The sequence below is a fragment of the Panthera tigris genome, chromosome B3 (genome assembly GCF_018350195.1).
Source record: "Panthera tigris isolate Pti1 chromosome B3, P.tigris_Pti1_mat1.1, whole genome shotgun sequence".
Taxonomy (NCBI): Eukaryota; Metazoa; Chordata; class Mammalia; order Carnivora; family Felidae; genus Panthera; species Panthera tigris.
Window position 1 is genome coordinate 13,242,258 of NC_056665.1, and position 16,766 is coordinate 13,259,023.

The 16,766-nt window shown below is 39.7% G+C and overlaps 1 protein-coding gene and 1 pseudogene across 10 annotated transcripts in view; both read left to right on the forward strand.

Moving 5' to 3' along the window:
• MCTP2 (multiple C2 and transmembrane domain containing 2) overlaps nt 1-16,766 on the forward strand; it is a 268,029-nt gene that overhangs the window by 181,771 nt on the left and 69,492 nt on the right. The window contains exon 18 of one of the 10 annotated variants that reach the window (XM_042988139.1): nt 13,363-13,591. The exons of the other annotated variants lie outside the window; for them this stretch is intronic. Within the exon in view, the coding sequence (XP_042844073.1) occupies nt 13,363-13,374 (12 nt within the window). The 3' untranslated portion in view covers nt 13,375-13,591. Of the gene's footprint in view, nt 1-13,362; nt 13,592-16,766 lie in introns of those variants that run through there. 10 annotated transcript variants of the gene reach the window in all.
• Nucleotides 10,166-13,356, forward strand: LOC122239388 (annotated as a pseudogene).

The following is a 16,766-nucleotide window of genomic DNA, read 5'->3' on the forward strand; positions in this document are numbered from 1 at the left end:
AGTGCCAACGGTTACACATCTGAAAGAAGTGAGATACTTATCTGTATTAATGGGATTTTTCCTTGACCCCTTCCAGATACCCAGCTTTATGGGGAATAAATAAATGTGTGAGGATCTGTCCTCCCTTCCTTTAATTAGAGCAGAGAATTTGCCGATGGCTTTGAAAGATACATTTACCGAGATCAGACGTTCTGTGGCTCCATTACCAGTTTCTGCGAAAACGCGTGATGAGACATTTATTATCTGGTTGTAGACCTGAAATGATAATCCTTCCAGGAGGTAAAAGCTGATAGTTGGAGCCCATTAGTTGCTTTCTTTCATTTAGTTCCGAGCGTTTCTATTTTGTGAACTAGTTGTTCTGCCTTTATGCGTAATGTGGGACTTTTATTTTGTTTTATTTATTTATTTTGAGAGAGAGAGAGAGAATGAGCAGGGGAGGGGCAGAGAGAGAGGGAGAGAGAGAATCCCAAGCAGGCTCCGTGCCGTCAGTACAGAACTCGACGAGGGGCTTGAGCTCACGAGCCCTGAGATCCTGACCTGAACTGAAATCAGGAGTTAGATGCTTAATTGACTGAGCCACCCAGGCACCTCAGATGGGGGCTTTTATTGGGCCATGGGTGATCGTTGGACTTTGTCCCATTTATATAATGTCACCAAGAAATGGAAAGTATACAGTGGCCAGTAGCCTGATACAAACATGAAAGTGATGGGATTTTAATAAACACTTTGTACTTAAAGGAGGGAAAAGATCATGCATTTAGTATTGAGCTTATATAAATACAAGTTAGAAGCATTCTTTTCTGTTTTTAGAAAGTCGCAAGGTATGTTCAGAAGGGGAAAATAAGTTAACAAAACCTGCATGTCTGGAAGAATACAGTGTAAAAGTCTCTAGCCTATAGTTAATTTTAAGATTATATGGACTTATGTATAGACTTCTTCTAAAATCAAAATGGAATTAGCTATATCTGTAGAAACATCCGCATTTTCCTTTTACACAGAAAAGTGTTCTTGTGAAATCGAAGTTTGAAAATTACATAAATTGTTTACTCCAGCTGTCACGGAAGATACTAAAAGTAGGAAACACCTAATTCAGGTGTCTTTCTGCAAAAGTACTGGGAGAAGACTCCCCGCACAAAACCAGAACTAGCTGGCAGAGTTTTGTCCTTAAGGGATAAGGCAAGAGGCCCAGTTTGACTTTTTGCCCCCAGTGAACTGACCAGACGACTATGTCATGTAGAAACGGTCAAAGACAATGCCAAATGAACACCAGAAATGGCATATTTTGATGCTCCAGAGAACAAATGGTTAATGAGTCTTGATTTGGTAAACTTTTCCTCTCTCTGTATATGGCATGATGTAGAGGTGCAGGTAAGTAGGAACTTTTTACTGGAGGACAAGGGAGAAAAGTGAGGGTTGGGCCAGCGAAGGGCATTTCAGTTTGGAGCCCAAGCCAAGCTGACGTTTGCCAAAGCCTTTCTTCCATGATGGGTGCCTCTGTTCCCTTTACCTCTTTCTAGGTGGAGACTGGACCAGGAGGAACACATCCCTTTCTAGACCCTGGCTCCAGCCAAAAGTGTAGAGTTCACTTTCTGGCCAGTCTACACAGCCCTTCCCAGCTTCCCTAGGGAAATCCTTTCACATGATACCACTTGACTAGTTTTCTGTTGCTCGTCTAACAAATTCCCATACATGAAGTGGCATTAGACAGCACAGATTTATTATCTTACAGTTCTGGAGGACAGGAGTCTACCCCAGATCTCGCTGGATCTAAAATCAAGATGTTAGAAGGGCTGTGTTCTATTCTGGTGGCTCTAAGGGAGAATCTATTTGCTTTCCTTTTCCAACTTATAGAGGCTGTCCAAGTTCCCTGGCTCATGATCCCCTCTCCATCTTCGCATTCCAGCAAAGGCACGTTGTTGAGTCCTCACATGGCGTCACTCTGACCTTGCTGTGCTCTCACATCTTTTCCTTTCTTCTTCTGCCTCTGCCCTCCACCTTGAAGGACTAACCCTCGTGATTACATTCGACTCCACCAGGTAATCCATGATGAACTCCCAATGTGAACGTTAGAGGATTAGCAGCCCTAACTCCATCTGTAACCTTAGTTTCCCCTTGAACTGTAACATATTCATTTTTCTGCCTACCCCAGCTAGGCCCTTCATCGCCCAATTGTGGTTTTTCGTTCATGTTGCATTCTGATGAATGAAGATTTATGAAACGCGCATTGGCCCCTTGCGTAAGTTCATAGGAAGTAATTCAGTGAGGCGTTCATTTGGGAGGAGGGAAGAGGTCACGGACCGTGGACATTTCAGTCAAGAGTGGCTGGGAGAACTGCAATTACAAATATACCAAAGTCACATGTTATCGGCAACGTGGAAAGATTTCTGGTATTTGGTCAGCTCGGTGGGCTTCTCTCATGGCGGCTGGTATATGGAGGGCTTTATGCCTAGGAGGAAGCAGTGTGCCTGCTCACAGAGCGGATCTTGGGTGTGAGAACCCCAACAAGGAGAGGAATAGGTGGGGCTAGTTTCAGAGGCCAACTAAAAGGGGTGAGGAGACCAGGAATGAGTCCAAGGGTTGTCCAGGACTCAGAAATAATTCCTGGTCAGTGGAGGAGTATATAACTGGGCATCAAATGTATGGTGTTTCCCCATGCAACTCCCCACAGTTCATCCAAATCCAAACCATGTTTAAAGAACCTAAAACAGCCTGTGTGCTCTTTAAAACACCCCTGAGCATCCCAGACAGAGGTGATCTTATTCTTTCTCCTGGGCTATTGCATTTCCTTCCTGAATTTTTTTCTTCGGTTTCTCACTGCATTACTCCGTTCCCATGAGTAAGAGCGCTTTGCTGCCAAAATTATCTAGTTGAATATCTGATCCTGGTTTTTTTTTTTTGGTGTGTGTTTCGTTTACAATCACATCTTCAACTTGTTACTGTGACCTGCGGGTCTTTCCACTAACTGACCCCCGATTAGCACTCCAACCTTCTCTCCAGTCTCGTTTCTCTATGATCCATCCCAATGAGTTGTCTTACCATCTTTAAAGATGTGAAGCCTTTATTGATTGATTGATTGATTGATTGATTGATTGATTGATTTTTACCTCTGTTGTGTCTTTTGCTCACGCTATCCTTCTCTTACTAAAGAGAAAGTTAGTTGAAACAAAGCACTGCCACTCTCTAGCATTGGGCAAACACAAAGACATAACTTACTAAATAGCTTATCTTTGAGCCAGTGAATGGCCTGCGTGCTTTTCTAGAGAAATAATTAGTGACATTGAGGCCAACCAACCCTATCTTCCAAGTGGCTTTCTTCATGCTTTTATTACTGTCCCTTGACTTGGGTTCAGTCATTCATCCGCTTTAAGAATCATGGCAGTGATGATGCCTCCTCCCTTCTGTCATTGCATTGAGTCCTTCCAACAATGCTTGGGGAAGATATTACTGTTCTCATTTTACAGATGAAAAAAAGGCTATGTAGCATTTCCACGAGCTGCGAGTATCCGCTGCGAGGATAGAACCACGATTTAGAGCCAATCAAAATGAATACGTCCTAAGCACCATTAAATACATGCTTCATGTTAAAAAATGTAATTGCCTCACCACTGTTGGAGATGACACAACAGGAAAGCGTGTAGCATAGTAGTTAAGAGCACTCAGCTCCACAGTCAAACTCATACAAATCAAATTGTTAATAATTTTATTTTCTCATTTAAAATGTTCTTTTGATGACTATGCAATCGTATATAATGATGTGCTCTGCTATTTTTATTTACAACCATATGTGAATAAGATACAATGAGAAACTCTAATTTCGGTGTGTGTGTGTGTGTGTGTGTGTATGTATGCATGCAGAGATAGTTTATACTGGTAGATGCTGGATGATGGAAACTGTCATTTTGTTCCTGTTTTCTTTTTTTCTTTTTTTTTTAAATAATAGCAAGTGCCCCGTACATACATAATAAACACTCCATGAAGGTTCGTTGAATGGATGTTTGAATTGATTAATCAGTTCCTCAGTTTTCATTGATTTGGAACCCATGGTATATTTGACTGCCTTGACTTTCTGGGCATTGATGTAGATGGAAATAAACCTCTAATCAGAACTTTCTCCTGCTCACCCTTTTCAAGCCACACACAAATGTTCACATGCTGGGGGGGGTGCGGGGTATTGCAGCGGGGGAATATTTGTAATTCATGTATCTGGAGTATCTCAGGTTCTGTTCTCTTGAACTTGTATAAAGCCATAGTTTAGATTCTGATTTAGGGCTTCCTGGTCTACCCTCCAGACCACTACAAGCAGCCTTGTGTTGTGACATCATCCAACTGCAGTGTTGGGTAACAAGTTGTTGAAATGCAAAGGATACAGTTAGACTTTTAATGCTCATCTTGACTGTAGTTTCAGTTCAATAAATCTTTGAGTATCTATTACATACAAGACACTGTCCTATGTTTTATGTAATTTATGCAAATTATATATGCTTCAGGATTTCAAAGAGTAAAACTTGAACAAAATGACCATGATGCCAGGCAAATGTATTTTGAATCAGTTATAAGGTATCATGAAACACCAAGTAACATAATGGCTTATCCCAGTCAGGGGAACCAATGAGAAAGAAAAAAATAAAATTAAATTAAAAAAAAGAACATTCCTAGAGGCACTTAGACTGAGAGGCACTGAGAAATAAAACATAGGCAGTTTTTAAGAAAGGTAAATTTTTGTGTGCCTAGAATTTAGAAAATATGGTAGGAGAGAGTCAGTAAAAACAATAGATGTAAGTTTGGGCCATATTTGGATTTGATCCCCTTGGATCTCATATTAATAGTTGTAGACTCTGTCTCTAGAGAGCAGGCAGACACAAAAGGCTTTGAGCAGGAGTGCACCATGATGAGAACTAAGCTTTGGGTTATTACTTTGGCCTTGATGTGAAAAGTTAGGAAATAGAGAAAAGTATTATGATAATACATGCATTTGAAGTTTATTAGAGTAATCTGGGCCAGAGATTGTAAACTTGCAAACAACAGGGGCCATATTTGGTCCAGTGTGTGTGTGTGTGTGTGTGTGTGTGTGTTTTAGTTATTTGGTTTCTGTCTTTTTTCCTTTTCTTCTTTATTTTTAAATAAATTTTGTAAATGTTTATTTTTGAGAGAGAGAGAGAGAGACAGAGCATGAGCAGGGGAGGAACAGAGAGAGAGGGAGACACAGAATCTGAAGCAGGCTCTGAGCTGTCAGCACAGAGCCTGATGTGGGGGTTTAAACCACGAACCGTGAGATCATGACGTGAGCCTTAACTGGACGCTTAACCAACTGAGGCACCCAGGCACCCCTCTTTTCTTCTTTATTCCCCACCCTGGACTTCCTTACTTTCCAGATCAGTTCTTTGTCCATATCATTTGTAAACCAATATATGGCTGCTTGGGAGCCCTCAATTGCATGGCCTTTGAAAGCATTCTTAAGTCAGTGCAAAATCATACCCATTGTGTCTAGTGGTATGTTACCTGCCATAAAAAAAATTAATGTAAAATATAGTGTATATATAAGGGAGTTTATAAAACTATGCATATGTGTGTACAAGTTAAGGAATAACCATTAAGAAATACTTGTGTGCCTATCACCCAACTTGAAAATTAAAAATCCCCATTATTTTCGAAGCCTTTTTCCTTTTGCCTCTTTGTGATTGAATCCTTCTTCATTCCTCTTCCCCAGAAGTAATGGTGACACTGAATATTGTGTCATTCTCTCACTGTCCATTGTAGTTTCGCCAACCTTGTGTCTGTCTCTGAACAGAGTAATTCAATTTTGTCTGTTTTTTGGAGAGTGGATAAAAGCAATCACAATACTTTAATGCCTTACTCTGCGGGTTGCAAATTCACTCAAAATAGTATTTTTGACGTTCATCCGTGTGGCTTATCTTCATTCTGTACATTTAACTTTACAAGTAAATTATTTGATTTATCCATTCTACTTTAGATAGACATTGGATTGATTCCACGTTTGTTGTTTTGTTTTATTTTTTTTTTTTAATTTTTGTTTTTGGCTGTTATGAAGAGTGTTCTTGATAATATTGATACGTGTTTCATCTGGGGGGCACGTGCAGTTTAGCGTCATGACTCCTAATGTGTGGTGCTGGGACATCAGCGTCAGCATCACCTAGGAACTTGGTAGAAATGTAATTTCCCCGTCCCCACCCATTGCCTTCAGTTGATGAGACCCAGCAATCTTGTTTAAAGCAGCCAGCCCCCTGGTATTCCCGATGCACACCAAAGTTTGAAACCCATTCCCCCCAAATTTATACCTAGGACTAGAGTTACTTGGTTATCTGATCATTCTCTTTAGTCAATGCCAACCATTTCCCAAGTGACTGAGCCATCAGGCATCAAATGAAAGTTAATCATTGCTCTGTGTCTTGGAAAACTCTTGGGCTTAGCTGGCTTTTTCAATTTTGTCCATCTGACGTGTGAAGCGGTACCTTGGAGTGGTTTGAATTTGCACTTGCCTCATTACAGAGGAGATTCAATGCGTGGGGGCCTTTATGTGCCTCTTTGTTCTTCTTTATGTAACCCCTACCTTTTTATTGAAAAAAAATTCTTACGTTTCATGTCAGATGTCTCAATAATTTTTCCTGTGGTCTGTGCATTTTGTGTCATTGTTGAGGAACCATTCCCGGGCCCACGGTCATAAAGATATCCTTTACATTTTCTGTGGCTTTGCTTTTTATACTAAAAATTTAAAGCTCCTTTTGATTTGATTTCATCATTGTGCTCTGGCTCTCCAGGTAATCGGTCTCGTACCAATTCTTGAATCTTCTACACTTTCCCAGGGGTCTGCAGTTTTCACAAGGTCATGGATCAAGTTGTGCTGTCCCATTGGTCTCTTGTCTACACCTCTATCAATGTTATACCAATATTTGGCTTTAGCGTGGTTCCAATTTGTTTTACCTTTTCAGGAATGACTTGGCTGTTCTTGGCTTTTTGCTTTTCCACGTCAGAGTTGGAATTGGTGTGTTGTATTCCACAAAACCAGGGCAAGACAAAACCAATATTGAAAATGAGGCAGACTCAGAATTAGTGAGTGAACTGTCAAAATCGAGACATTGAAAAATTACAGCAAAACGAAGCCAAATGAATTGGAAATATAAATAAGAGCAAAATCAATGCAGTAGAGTACGTGTGTAAAATAGAACGGAAAATAAAGTGGAAAGTGGTCTCTTCGAAAAACTAGTAAGATAGACTATTCTCTTCTGAGAGTTTTCAGTGGACAGGGTAAAGGCACGCGTATCAGGTATTAAAAGGGGAAATTACCCAGATAAGGCGGAGATTGAACATAAAAGGATATTATGAAAGCGTATGCTTAAAATGTTAAAAAATGTATGAAATAGGTAAAACTTGTAGAAAGGTGTCTCAAAGTGACTGAAACAGTATGGGAAATTTAATGGCCCTAAACCCATTATATAATTGAATCAGTAACTTAGTATCTGTCCAGAAAATAAAACATAAGGCCCAGATAACGTTAGAAGTAAATTTTACCAAATATTCAAGGAACATATAAAACAAATCTTATATAAAGTCTTTCCAATTATCTTCTGGCTATTATCGTCTTCTTCTTCTTCTTTTTTTTCTTTTTAAGTCAGTTGTCGGTTTAATTTTTATTCATGGAGAGGAAATACTTTTCTTCTTCTTTTTTCCTTTTTCTCTCCCCAGTGTCTGCCTTCCGACCTTTATTTTGGTCATTAGTTATGTGCCTGCACGTGGTTTTCTTTCTTTTCATCGTATTTGAGTTTCTTTAAATCTGTAACTTCACATCTTTGGTAAATTTGGGGAAATTCTCATCCAGTATCATTTATAGCTTTTGCTCTATTCTCTCTTTCCTCTGTCTTCCTGGATTCCAAATTTTTATGTGTAGATTAAACTTTTCTCAGTGTGCCATATAGCTTTTTTTTCTGTTTTATTTTCTTAGTGTATTTATCTCTGCATAAAGTATAGATATTTTTACACAAATACACCAAATCATGAATCTTCTCTTTTCTGTGATGCTAGTAAATTATTTCATGAGCTCTTCATTTTACTCACCCCTTTAAAAAAAATTTCTAGCTTTCCATTAGATCTTATTCTAGATATACCAGTTCTCTGCTGATAGTCTCCATGCTTTTATCCATTTTCATATATATATACACTTATATATATATACACATACATATATGTATATACATATACATATATATGTATATACATATACATATATATGTACATATGTACATATGTATATATGTACATATGTACATATGTACATATATATGTGTATATATATGTATGTGTATATATATATGTATGTATATATATATGAATATATAAATCATAACTGCTTTAAAATTCATATCTGGTGACTCTAACGTCGAAATCATCTGCTTGTTCTGGTAGTCTTTTTTTCTCTTGATTGTTGGTCATTCTTTTTTATCCTAACTATGGCGAGTTATTTTTATTAAATGCTGGATAAGATTTATTAGAGTGTCATAGGGGACATGGACTGTGTTATCTTTCAGCAGAGAGGATATAGAGGAGGTGGGAAGAGTTGAACAAGTCCCTGTGATACAGTCAAGGCTGAAACGATCCAAGGAAGGATTTCAAACGTTTTGAGGATTTGGCTATTTCTAGTTTACCCCTGTACTTAGTGCATAGCCCTTCAGGTGTCTTAATAAAAGCATGGCCCTTTTCTCTTGTCTCTCAAGTCTTAGCTGTCATAGTTTCTATGCACTCCAATTTTTAGCACCCTAGATTATTACATTAGAAACGAGCTCTATGCTGCTAATCTGTGCCCCATCACCATTTCGTCGCACATAGTGAATTGGTCCTAAATTGCGAATTGGCAAAAGAAAACAAACAAAAAAAATCCCTGAAGGAGGTAAAGGGGAGCAACCTAAGCTTCGCCTCATTGCATCTGTCTTCGATTCTTTTTTCTATAAGTTTTAAAATTTATTTTGAGAGGGAGGGGAGGGCAGAAAGAGAGGGTGAGAGGATTCCAAGCAGGCTCCTTGCTGTCAGCACAAAGCCCGACATGGGGCTCGATCCCATGAACCGTGAGATCACCACCTGAGCCTGAATGAAGAATCGGATGCTCCACCGACTGAGCCACGCAGGCGTTTTGTTTGCTTTTGTGTGGGTTTTGTTTCCTGTAGGAAGATTGAGGTGCAAAGCTTCAGCTTCATACCGCAAAGTTCAAGTTTATGTTTCTACTTCACACACCGGCTTAACACACAAGAGTGTCTTAGAATTCCTTGAATCAAACCGTACCTCTCCCAATTTACGGGTTCTACTGACCCCTATTTTAGTTCTAGATTGCCTCGTTACGCACAAATTAGCGTGTTTTTTTGTAAGTCCACGTCTGTGGAGGTTCGTGTACACATTTGTCATTGCTCTGAGCACATACATGCTTGCATTCAGCCTTTAGACCAGGGACAATTTTCTGTCTCTTTGAAATATTCTTATGCGTACTTTCATGAAGGTCTTTTGGTGATAAGAACTGATGGCTTTTGTGTTTCCGAAGTGTCTTTGTTTTACTCTTAAGGCAATTTGTTAGATTCAGTATTCTAAATGGAAAGGTGGAGATTGTATATATTCCATTTTCTTGCTTTTCTTGTTGCACTGAGAGGTGTAGTTACTCAAATTGCTTTTTTCTTTACAACTGAGCCATCTTTTCTCTTTAGTTGCTTTTAAGTGTTTCTTTTTTGTTCCCAGGTGTTTTTTTTTTTTCTTCAGTTCTATGGCATTTTGTACGTATGTATTTATTTACTCGGGGGTAAATAAATTTATTCACTCGGGGGTGGGGGGGGGGAGAGTGAGCAAGAGAGAGGAAGAGAGCGAGGGAGAGAGAAAACCTTAAGCCAGACTTGGAGCCTAACACAGAGCTCCTATCTCCTGACTGTGAGATCATGCCCTGAGCCAAAATCAAGAGGCGGATGCTTAACCAACTGAGCCACCCAGATACCCCTCTAGTATGGTGGTTTTTTTTTTTAATTTTTTTTTTAACGTTTTTTTAATTTATTTTTGAGACAGAGAGAGACAGAGCATGAATGGGGGAGGGTCAGAGAGAGAGGGAGACACAGAATCCGAAACAGGCTCCAGGCTCTGAGCCGTCAGCGCAGAGCCTGACGTGGGGCTCGAACCCACAGACAGTGAGATCGTGACCTGAGCCGAAGTCAGACGCTCAACCGACTGAGCCACCCAGGCGCCCCTAGTATGGCGTTTTTAGGCCTAAATTCCTTATTTATCCTGGTAAGGATTTTTTTTTTTTTTTTTTTTTTACTTCCTATATGGGTCTCTTTCAACCATTTTGGAAAACTCTCATTTTATCTTCATATATGACCTCTTCCTCTTTCTTTCACTAATCCCCTGCCCCCACCCTGACCGTCTTCTCATCTCTATCATCCGTGTCTCTTCACTTCTCTTGGATATCCGTATCTTTGCCTCTCTCGTCTACATCCTGAAGTAATTTCCTTGCAGTCATTTCTCTGTTCACCGATTTTCTCTGCAGCTGCTTCTCGTCTGTGAATCACTATACCCCTCGCGTTGAAGTTGCATCCTTATTGCTTTCTGTTGCTCCTCACCAATCATCCAGCTCAGGCTCCAGGGTCCACCTTTGAAATAATTTCCTTTCCTTCTCTACCTTCATTGTACTCAGTGCAACACCTTAGGTGAGCACGGCTATGGAGAGGCGCGTTTAGGGCCTCTTGACGCATGTATTGCATTTCTGTAATCCACCCTTCTTTCCCCTCTTCTAGATGCTAGCACCGTCCTCAAGCTCTAATACGTCCTCCGCGTCCTCTCTCAGATCATGACTGTGGTTGGCACAGGTGCCCTTCCGCTCACAGCCCCCCAACGGCTCAGCTTCTCCCTTCGAATAGACATCAGAGACCTTACAGCTGTGGTCCCAGCCCCTCAGGACTGACTCCCGTGCCTCTCCCGGTTCTTCACTTCTTTTCTAGAGGTCTTACTCATGCTGCTTCAGCCACAGAGGCACTGCCTATTCCTTGCGCGTACCCGTTGTGCTCCCACTTTTGGACCTTTGGATCCACTCTTCCTTGTGACCAGAAACCCTGCTCACCCGGCTTTCCATACTTCCTCCAAGGGCTCTGCTCATATGTTGCCCTCTTGGCAAGGCCTTCCCTGGCCACCCCCACTTATAACTGCACCCCCAGCCCTGTTGCCTGGTATTCCCTTCTTTTCATTCCTGTTCGTTGTGTTGTGGTTTTTTTTCCCCACATAGCAGTTTTTATCGATATTTAATATATACTTGGCTGATTTTATCTGTCTCATCCTTCATCCCCAAATACAATGTGAGTTCTGTCGAGGCTGTTTTGTTATTGCTGGTGTTATTGTTAGGAGCGGTGGTTGGTTTGCTGGTGTCCTTCACTCTTGCTTCAAAGTCAGCATGGTTCGGCTCTTTTCCGGCTGGAACCGTAGAGGGTGCGGAAGAAAAGTAAAAGAAGGCTCCCACTGTGCCAGAAACCCGTAAGGAAAAGCAAAAGTATTTTTGCAGAGTTGAAGGTCAAGCATCTGGGGAAAATGTTTTCCCAAAAGGTGCTTCGAAAGGCAAGGAAGAAGCTTACTCACGAAAAAGCTAAGCATCACTTAGCTAAGTAGTATAGGCAGAGGTACAGCACTGAGATTTACATACTAGTATGGCAAGAAGACCTGGAAACTTCTGCTTACCTGTAGAACCCAAATTGGCATTTGTCATCGGGATCAGAGGTGTCGATGGCATGATCCCAAAGGTTCAAGGACCGTGGGACCATGTATACCATGGGGGTACCCAAACCTGCAGTCGGTGGACGAATTGACCTACAAGCGTGGTTATGCCAAAACCCACAAGAAGCAAATTGCCCGGACAGGTAACACATTGATTGCTTGATCTCTTGGTAAATATGGCAGCATCTACACGGCGGATCTGATTCACAAGCTCTGTACTGTTGGAGAAATGTTTCCAAGGAGCAAACAACTTCTGATGGCCCTTGAAATTATCTTCTCCATGAGGGAGCAGGAAGAAAAAAAGCTCACCCATTTTGTCGAAGGTGGAGATGGTGGCAACAGGGAAGACGAGATCGACAGGCTTATTAGAAGGATGAACCAAGGTATCTCCCCCGATTAGTTGGGTGATCTGGTCAGTTAATACACGCCTACTTTCACACTGAAAAAAAATTAAAATAAACCAATAGAGTTCACAGTAAGTGTTCAACAAATGTTTCATGAAGGGACAGCGAGCAATGAGTTTATACATGAAGTAAAGCAGTGACAGGAAATGGGGTTAAGATATGGTGCTCTGGGATGGGTTGAGGAGGAAACACTTCAGAGGTGAGGAAATGCTCAAGGAGTAGCTCTCAAAATGAGAGCTTTGGAGCTTTTTCTCAAAAGCAAAATCCCGAACACCATTTCACGTGTTGGGGTCTGCAAATAGTGTACTGTGATTGGGGATCTAGAAGTTGTGGTGGATATTGGCTTAGGGTTGACAGTCCAGTAGGAGCCAGTTAAAGGAAGTTCTTAAACCTTAAATTACGATGTCTAAGTGTCATCACGTAGGCCAGGAAGCTATAACCAATTTTCATCAGGTTCATGGGCATGAGAAGACCTGGAGGTGTTTGTCGGTGTATACTATTGTTTTGCTTTATGATAGTGGGACGTGTGACACTTTTTTTCTCTTTTAACCACAATAAAGGCATTTGCACTTTCTCGAGAAGGAGTTGCTTACTGATTTGTTTAGAGCAGTGAATGTATACTTGGTCAAATTAAAAACAGATTCTTGTATTATTTCCCTTTTGTTTAACCTTGCAGTTCTTTGGAAGAGAAGTAGCATAGCTTTGTTTCATCTTTACCCAGTACCTTTATTCTAAAATAACGTGAATGAGAATCTCTTCCCCCGAGTATGCCCTGTGCTTACAGGATGGTTATTCATGAAGACTGTATGATTATTTCAGGAGACACTGGTTTTCCATGTCTAGATTTAATGTGTATTGTAACCTATGAACCGATTCTCACAATATTGGGGAAGGCATGCATGTGCATTTTAAAAAAATTTTTCTAATTGTTTTTGGTCATAAGGCAAGGACCACTCCAGTAGTTTTCGCCGGAAGCTAATCCCCTCTTCGGTATTTTGCAGATAAAACACCTTCCAACTCCCTTGAGTACTCAGTCAAAGTTATTGAACTTTGAAACAGTAGTACCTTAGCCAAAAGGAATCAACTTGCCCTTCCTTCATGCATCTTGGGATATTGCTTCTCAACATGACTTTAACTGAGTGGTCTAGTACGTTCGTAGTTTGGGATAAAGATATTTGATGGCCATTGGATTGATTGATTGCTTAATTATTTCCAGGTCACTTCCTAATGAAACCTGAGAAAAACGGAGCCCAATGGGGTCTGTAAAACTTTTTGTGATACGAGATAACATCCTTCTCATGTCATACCTAATCAAATTATACCTGGAAGATTTCTTCAAGTGTCTATGGCAGTATCTGTGATGAAGTTCTTCAGTCACAGCTGACTTGGAACCACAGGCATCATATATTTCTAGCTTTAGCATTATCCTTAGCAAAACACGAAGTCTCTTTATGCATCACTTTTTTCTCGTCCGAGATTTGGCACGTATATATTTTTGTATCTGTTTTTGTAAAAATGATTACAAACAGATTTGGGGGCAAAAAGTGAAATCATGTTTGTAGCTAAAGGTTTAAGGTACTTTCTTAGAGTTGCTTTTTGGGGGAAGGTAAGACTGGGTCACCTTAGCATCTGCATTGTGGAATGCAGGGAGGAAACCCATTCTTATGTGGATCCTGAGAAACTTAACAGAAGACTATGGGGGAGGGGGAGGGGGGAAAAAAGTTAGAGAGGGAGGGAGGCAAACCATAAGAAAGACTCTTAAAAACTGAGAATAAACTGAGGGTTAATGGGGGTGGGAGAGAGGGGAAAGTGGGTGATGGGCATTGAGGAAGGGCACCTGTTGGGATGAGCACTGGGTGTTGTATGGAAACCAATTTGACAATAAATTTCATATTAAAAAAAATTTAAAAAAAACTTAAATACTGTATTTTTTTAGATGGACAGTTTTCACTTTTACTATTTTTTGTTTTCTGCTCATATTTACTAGTTATCATTCAGTGTATGAGTTTATTTTCCTTCACCTCATTGAGCATATTTTTAATAGGTGGTTTAAAGTTCTTGTCTTACAATTTTAACATATAATTCCCCTTGAACTTGGCATCTGGTGATCACCTCTTCCTTGAAAATCATTTACATTTTCCTGACTCTGTGTATGTTGAGTCATTTTTAATTGTATCTTAGATGTTAGGAATGTTATGCAGTAAAGACCTTAGATTTTCTTAAATTCTTTCAAATAAGGTTGATTTTTTTTTTTTTTTGCTGAGTTTATTTATTTATTTTGAGAGAGACAATTCCAAGCAAGCTCTGTACCATTAGTGGGGCTTGAACTCATGAACTGTGAAACCATGACCTGAGCCGAAATCAAGAGTCAGACGCTTAACTGACTGAGCCACCCAGATGCCCCCACATAAGGTTGATTTTATTTTTTAAGAAGACTTTTCACTTCATGAAGCTCTAACTGCCAATTCTGTCACACCTCCTGTGGGTGGTGGCTCTGATCCCAGTTAAACCTGCTTTGAGTCTGCCCCACATCTATGGCAGAGACCTGTAGTAGAGTTCACGTACAGAATTTCGGGTTTTCATTTGCTTGTGCTCTCCTTCAGTCCACTTCTGTGCTCTCTGGTGGCCCTGATTGTCCCCAACTTCTTTCCATGTTTCCTCCCCTCAGAAAGAGGGCAAATTTTTCTTTTGAATTTTAATCAGCTGGTATTATCACTGCGAGCACAGCTGTTCTTGAGGTAAAGGTGCAGAAACATTACAGATCTGGTTTCTTCTGCTAAGCTTTGAATTCCCCTGCAAATAACCTTGGGGCAAAGTCTCCTATCTACCTACCAACTATCAGAGTCTACTAATTATCTTTGGTCTTTTTTGCAAACTTGTTTTCAGGGTATTATTATTATTATTTTGCTGAAAAGTGTGTATTTAGGAAATTAACTCTTCATCCCAGATGTAAGGAATATGCATTGATTTTTAAAATGTTTCTTTTCTTTTTGTAAAGTAAGCTCTACACTCAACGTGGGGCTTGAACTCACGACTCTGAGATCCAGAGTTGCATGTCCTACTGACTAAGCAACCAGGGGCCCCTTAAAAAGATTTCTAAAGGCACTAGTGTCTCACTCTGAAAGAGTTTTGAGCCCTCTGAATATTTCCGTGTGGCTCCATTTTTGTTGTAAAGCACTTTCCGGTATTACTTAACTGTACTTGATAGAGGCAAATCTTACAGCAAATGAGGTGTTTACCTAGCACAACAGCCCTCTAATAGTAGTTGATGTGCAAGTAATTTTGTTAAAGACATTTTATAAATAGCTTTATGATGAAGAAAAGAAACTAAAAATATGCTATTTCCTAATTTTTCCCAATAGTTTCATATCAGTCTCTTTTCACTTGAAGTTATATTTTGCAATATAAGAAAAACAATAAAATTCCACTTATCCAGTAGACGTTAAGAACTAGTAACCATTTAGCATACAGTTAAAACTCCCAATCTTGAAAGAACTTTAAGAACAAGGAAAGGGAAATAGGTAACAATTAGGAAAATCTGTGGCTTTCCCTAGTAATCATTCTACTATTTTTCTCTGCTTTTCTCTATGTTGTTCATATTAAAGCAAAACAAGACATGAAAGTAAAAGAAAGAAACGTTTAAAAGGAAACTGATAGGAATATGTAAATTATAAAACAGTAAATAAAGCTGCTAAAGCACACCAGATTAATAGACTAGAGAAAATCAACAAGATAAAAATACACATTGATTCAAAAATTGTTTTTAAAATTCTACACTTACTTGTTTTTAAGAAGTATAGAGATTTAGCACTAAGAGAATATCTAAGTAACACATAGATTGGAAGGCAAAAAAAAAAAATTGCCATGATTTTCAGTGTATATGATTTTCCACATCAGGTCTCCATAAGGATAGACTTGAGATCTCCTGAGATGCCTGGATGGCGGGCTCAGTCAGTTAAGCCTCTGACTCTTGGTTTCAGCTCAGGTCATGATCTCACGGCTTTGTGGACTCGAGCCCCGTAACTGGCTCTGTGCTGGCAGTACAGAGCCTTCTTGGGATTCTCTTTTTCCCTCTCTTTCTTCCCCTCCCCCACTTGCGCTGACTCTGCCTCTCTCAAAATAAATAAACAAACTTTAAAAAGAAAAGAAATCTCCTACAACTAATAAGAGGGGTCAGGAATAATGTGAACAACATATAAAAATCAGTACTCCAGTGCCCAAAAGTAACTAAAGTATATAAATTTAAAATGCCCCCATTCATAATAGTATCAAAAGTCTTAAGTTACTTAGCAAAATAATAAAAAAACATATGCAAAGTCAGTATGATGAAAGTAATAAAATATTTTGAGATATTATATAAAAGTCATGAATATATGGAGATATAATCCATATATTATGGATTATATCCTTATGATTCAGAAAACCAATATCAAGATATCACTTCTCTCCAAACAAACATAGATTCAAGGCTATCCCAATGAAACTGTCACCAAGAATTTTATGGACTGTTACAGGTTGACTCTAAAATACATGTGGAAGGGTAAAGTACGAAGAACTACCCAAGATAAATTTGAAAATGAGGTAATAGAGACTTGTTCATTCATATGTCATCTGGTTACT